Source organism: Gekko japonicus, unplaced genomic scaffold (assembly GCF_001447785.1).
Source record: "Gekko japonicus isolate JY-2015 unplaced genomic scaffold, Gekko_japonicus_V1.1 scaffold2000, whole genome shotgun sequence".
In the NCBI taxonomy this organism is placed as follows: Eukaryota; Metazoa; Chordata; class Lepidosauria; order Squamata; family Gekkonidae; genus Gekko; species Gekko japonicus.
In genome coordinates this window covers 131,255-137,254 of record NW_015159775.1, presented here as the reverse complement: position 1 = coordinate 137,254, position 6,000 = coordinate 131,255, and the positions used below count along the sequence as shown (strand labels likewise).

Sequence of the window (6,000 nt, the reverse complement as noted above, 5' to 3'; positions counted from 1 at the left end):
TTGGCCCTCCAGAGGAACTGATCGGCCACTGTGTGAGACAGGATGCTGGGCTAGAGGGACCACTGGTCTGATCCAGCAGGGCTCTTCTGATGTTCTTATCAGGGAAGGCCTCGGCCTCTATGCCCTGTTGTTGGCCCTCCAGAGGAACTGGCTGGCTCAGAGGAACTGGTTGGCCCCTGTGTGAGACAGGATGCTGGACCGGATGGACTGCTGGTCTGATCCAGCAGGGCTCTTCTGATGTTCTTATAATGGAATCTCTCATTTAGGAGCAGAATGTTGATTTGGGGGCAAAACACATTTTGGGGAGGTCCTGAAATCTCCCCACCACAAAAAACACACGACACTTTGAGCTCCTGTGGTTTCCCCTTTTGCATCTCACAGACTGGGCTTATAGGGTGGCTTCCACTAGCAGATATACCACAGTCATTTTTGGATTACCAACCTAAGACCACACAAAGTGCCCCAGACCCATCTGACACCCTCATTTCCACAACAGCCAGCTGGACGCTGCCAACGAAAACCCACATATAGGGCACGGAGTCACAGCCCTCCCCTCTTTCCCCCCACTTCCTCTCAAAACCGAAGCAGACCGCCTCTGAACATGCAGCCGCCACAGTCAATGGCCTCCAATGGACCTCTCCTCTGCAAACAGGTCGGAACCAATGTTCCCTCTATGCTGAGTTAGTGTGAGCTAGCTCACAGTTTTTTAGCTTCTGGCTCACACATTCTTGTCTTCGCTCAGGAAGGAGGGCTCCAGAGCTAACTCATTGATGCAGCAGCCAAATTGCTCACTCACAACTTTAATGCCACTCGCTCGCAAAGTACAATTCTTGGCCACAAGACTCCGCAGCTTAGAGGAAGCATTGGTCTGAACTCCCTTTGAAAGCCGCCATCCCATCCTGTGGCAGTAAGTTCCCCAAGTTAACTGGGCCTTGGGCTAAGAGGCCCAAATGCAGGAGCTACGCAAAGGTTGCCGCTTTCCCAGATATGCAGTTTGAACGCCCAGTGTTTTTATATGTGATTTACTCCTGGGGGGGGGGGAATTAATTATGTGCGTTCTGATTTACGAACCCAGCAGGGCACATCGCTGGGCATCAGAGGGGAATATCACAAGTGGGCAAGGACATCCGGGCTTATCTTATCTGCCAGGCTGGGCGGTGGCTCGGCGTGCCAGTCCACTCCTTTACGTGCCAGGATTGTTTTCTGCCCACCCCGAAACTGGTTTCCTAGGGAGGCCGCTTTCCTTGCCAAGGCTGTTTGCTTTGGCATTGCATGACTCGGTCTGTTGCCGGGCACAGTTTGGCACGGAGAGCCAGCCTGGTGTACTGGTTAAGTGCGTGGACTCTAATCTGGGAGAACCGGGTTTGATTCCCCACTCCTCCACTCGCAGCTGCTGGATGACCTTGGGCAAGCCATAGTTCTGGCAGAGCTGTCCTTGAAAAAGAACAGTTTCTGTCAAGAGCTCTCTCAGCCCCACCTACCTCACAGGGTGTCTGTCGTGGGGAGGGGAAGGGAAAGGAGTTTGTAAGCTGCTCTGAGACTCCTTTGGGTAGTGAAGGGCGGGGTATAAATCCAATCTCTTCTTCTTCTTCTTTTACCTCACAGGGTGTCTGTCGTGGGGAGGGGAAGGGAAAGGCATTTGTAAGCTGCTCTGAGACACCTTTGGGTAGTGAAGGGCGGGGTATAAATCCAATCTCTTCTTCTTCTTCTTCTCTCTCAGCCCCACCCACCTCGCAGGGTGTCTGTTGTGGGGAGGGGAAGGGAAAGGCCTTTGTAAGCCGCTCTGAGACTCCTTCTGGTAGTGAAGGGCAGGGTATAAATCCAATCTCTTCTTCTTCTTTTACCTCGCAGGGTGTCTGTTGTGGGGAGGGGGAGGGAAAGGCATTTGTAAGCCGCTCTGAGACTCCTTCTGGTAGTGAAGGGCAGTGTATAAATCCAATCTCTCCCCCCCCATTCTTCTCCTTCTCCTCCTCAGAAACGATTTGGGAACCAAAGGCAAGTGGTGGAAGCACCAAGTCAGGCTCTGCCCCAAAGACCATCTAGGGCTCTTCCCTAGAGCATTTAGCAAGGAGGCTTGAAGAGACTGGTGTAAAGTTTATTTAGCGGCGTTTGGGCTGGGAAATGTGGTGTTGAAAAGCAACTTGAGAAACTTCTCAAACCTACGTGGGGGGGTCACAGACCTGCTAAAGGAGGGTTCATGGGGTGGGGCCCGGGAGCTAAAGGGTGGAGCTTGAGGGAGCAGGGGGTGGAGTTAAAGGGCGGTGTTTGTAAAAGTCGAGGTAGAACCTTGGAGCGAAGAGGAGGTGCTTGTCGGAACGGGGGGGGGGCCTGGAAAGGGGTGGGGCTTGTCAAGGGAGAGGTGGAGTCCAAGATGGAGAGCAAGGGCTGACAGGAGGTTGATGGTGAACCTCATCCCCAAACCTTTCTTTCTTACAGACACGCTACAGATCTGGGCACCCTAATGAGTGGCCTTGTGTGTTCCTCTTTTCGGGGCCCCCCCCCCCCCCCCCCCCCGGCCGTCTTTCAGACATATTAGGTTGGATTAACTAGAGAGCCTTTCGGTCCCTCACACCTTCCATTTTAAAGCAGGGATGTAAAATTTCTTTTGGTTTCAAAAGCTTCACTCATTTCCCCTTTATCTAGTAACTCTGTTTCCATTGGTTTAGGATTCGTTAATTATCTCCTGATCCTTCCTGGCTCTCTCTGCCTCTCCCTTGTTCCTGATCCACATCTGTTGCAAGGTCCGTTTGACTTTGTTGATTGGAAAGCTTCCATGTTAGTTTATTCTTTCCAGCTCCTCTCCTTTCTCTCTGCCCGCTCGAACTTTCACTGAAAAGGGTGTTTGCTAGTTCATCGGTATTTCCATTTATGTCTGTTACAATAGCAGACAGGACCAATATGATTTTTTATCCCCCCCCCACCGTTCGTTTAAAAATTAATGCAACCCCTAAACAAAAGACCACAGAAAAGGTAACTGACTGCTCGTACCTCTTGTGGGTCAACCATGCAGTAGTGATAAAGGTACTGGTTGAAGGAGGACCCGGTGGTGTAGATCTGGTTGCACATGGTCAGCATAGGATTATAGTAGTAGCTGCTGGACATCTGTGCCCGGGGGTTGACCCCCACGATGTAGACAATGGAAGCGATGAGCATGACGAAGGCCAAGATGGCACACACGATGATGACCACCAAGTAGAACTTCCTGGAGCGGGACCCACCGGACTTGGTGAGGCTGGTGATCAGGAGCGCCAGGAGAGCGATGAACGCCATCACGGACATGGCGATCATGAAGCCGTTGGCAGCCCGAGGGTTGGTGATGCCTCCATAACCGCCGTAACTGCCATAACCGCCATAGCCCCCATACCCTCCTACTCCTCCGTAGCCCATGCCGCCGCTGTATCCGCCCCCATAATAGTTGCCCATCGTGCCACCGTAAAGACCTCCGTAGCCATAACCGTATTCCCAGGCCAGGGTGGACGCCACGCAAGCAAAGATGGCCACGCAGAGCAGGATGCCAATGCCCTCCAAGATCCTCACCACGCCCGGCGGAGAATTCCACTTGTAGAAATACTGGGGCACATCTTCTACGTAGTAGGAGCCGGGAGGAGGCGACTGGATTTTGTACCCAAAATCATCCACAGGGGAGCCGTAGCCATTGGGGGGACCGTCGTATTGCTTCTTGCTACTGAACATTCTTCATGAAAGTGGGGAGACTCCCAGACGGCCAAGACAACATTCGGTGGTGATCAGCTGTCAAGAAACACACACACAAAAGACTGTTAAAGAGGGTATCATTTTCTGTAGGAATCATAAGACTTCCGTGTTTGGGTAAGTTTGGGTGATTGTATTAGTACATTTTGTGGTTAGTATCTGAGATCATGATTCATGCTTAACCAAACTGGTGGCAGCAGGGGAACCGAGCTGAACACATTCACGTTCCTCGAAAAATGCCTCGTCGCTGCTGATTTGATTTAATTTAATTTAATCCGCACATTTAACTTAATCTCAGTCATTGTTTACTGATTATTTTTTTTAGTGGTTCGATTTTTATTTCTATGCTCTTTTTTTTTAACTCTGTTTCCCGTTTTCACAACGTGCATACGCCACCCCCCAAAAGCAGATAGGTGTTTAAAATAAACAAATACATGAGGAGAAGGAGGAGGTGATTGGATTTATACCCCGCCCTTCACTACCCAAAGGAGTCTCAGAGCGGCTTACAAACTCCTTTCCCTTCCCCTCCCCACAACAGACACCCTGTGAGCAGTGTTCCCTCTAAGCTGAGTTAGTGTGAGCTAGCTCACAGGTTTTTTTAGCCTCCGGCTCACACAACAACAAATTTATTCACAGCAAAAAGCCAGCACTCTAATACAACAAACTCAAACTAAATTCATACAACCACAAGCATAAATGAAAGATATAAAATGAGTATCAAATAGAGCATGCACGTAAAACCTGTTAAGTCCTGTAACAAATTACATCTATTCATCGTTCAAATCAAATACCTTAAAATTCTCTCCTCTTTATAAGAGTGAACTATTAAAAAAATACCTTTATTGGCATACAATATTAGAAACAATTCCCAATATTAATACAATCCAATAGAAATTATAAAATAGATAATCGTGGTAAAACCATTCCAAGGATATATCAGGCCTATAACATAACTCAAGTTATCACAAGATAGATTTGGCCGTACAAAATCATAAAATAAATTTGAATTCTAAACTTAAAATTGAGGGTTTTTTAAAATTATAAATTAAGACTCATTAATCTGATCAGGGTCATTCTTCCGTTTTATAAAGCCGTGAAGAAACTTGGCGGTCAGTTCAATGATCTCCGGATCTCGTCAAGCAAGGAGATAATGTACCTTGATTCTATCTGGTTGGCCTGCTACCAACCTAAGGGGGGCTTCTATAAATTCCACTCGAATGTCATTTAACAATTTACAATGTAAGAGTACGTGCTCCACAGTTTCTATTTCTCTTCTATTACATCCACAAAACCTGACTGAATAAGGGATTTTCTTATATCTCCCCTCAATAATAGCAGAGAGGAGAACATTAAAACGAGCCAACAAATAAGCTCTACACATTTGCAGTATTCATCTTTCACTAGGAGCTTTCTAGTCCCAGCTCACACATTTTTGTCTTGACTCAGGAAGGATGGTTCCAGAGCAAACTAATTTATGCAGCAGCCAAATCGCTGGCTCACAACTTTCAGGGCTCTTTTTGTAGAAAAAGCCCAGCAGGAACTCATTAGCATAATAGGCCACACCCAACAGCAGAACCCCTGATAGCACAGCACATTAGCCAAACCCCTGATAGCACAGCACATTAGCATATTAGGCCACACCCCCGTGTTACCAGAAGCGTGGTCATCCATCCAGCCACACCCACCTTTTGCTTCTTATTCTGTTTACCTTGTTTGTTGTCCAAACCCAGGGCTTTTTTTGGAGCAGGAACTCCTTTGCATGTTAGGCCACACACCCCTAATGTAGCCAATCCTAATGAGTTTCTGCTGTTGGGTGTGGCCTGTTACGCTAATGAGCTCCTGCTGGGCGTGGCCAACTCAGGAACCAGCTGGAACTTTGTTCCTGTGCGTTCCTGCCCAAAAATAGCCCTGAGTTTACTGCCGGTAGCTCACAAAGTAGAAGTTTTGCTCACAAGACTCCATAGCTTAGAGGGAGCATTGCCTGTGAGGTAGGTGGGGCACACGCCCCTTCCTCGCACGTGCATCACCTATACCTAGGACGGACCGCCCCCATTCCCTCAGTTCCCACCAAGCCGCCGGGAGCTCCCAAAGCAATTCCTCTTTTTCTTTTTCAATGCGAGCTCACAGAGGGGTAGGACGGAGGGAATGTGTGTCTGCAGAGAAGACGTCAATGAAGAACAGCTGTGCCAGAACTACGGCTTGCCCAAGGTCATCCAGCAGGTCAGGGGTCGTTTCGTAGAAAAAGAGCTAGGGGAACTCATTAGCATAACTCATTAGCATATGCCACAC

The 6,000-nt window shown here is 48.6% G+C and overlaps 1 protein-coding gene across 2 annotated transcripts in view; it reads right to left on the bottom strand.

The window, feature by feature from the left end:
• LOC107106651 (occludin-like) overlaps window positions 1–6,000 on the bottom strand; it is a 57,168-nt gene that overhangs the window by 31,778 nt on the left and 19,390 nt on the right. For both annotated transcript variants that reach the window (XM_015406833.1, XM_015406841.1), the window contains one exon: window positions 2,989–3,750. In XM_015406833.1, coding sequence (XP_015262319.1) covers window positions 2,989–3,693 — 705 coding nt within the window. In that variant the 5' untranslated portion in view covers window positions 3,694–3,750. The remainder of the gene's footprint in view (window positions 1–2,988; window positions 3,751–6,000) is intronic.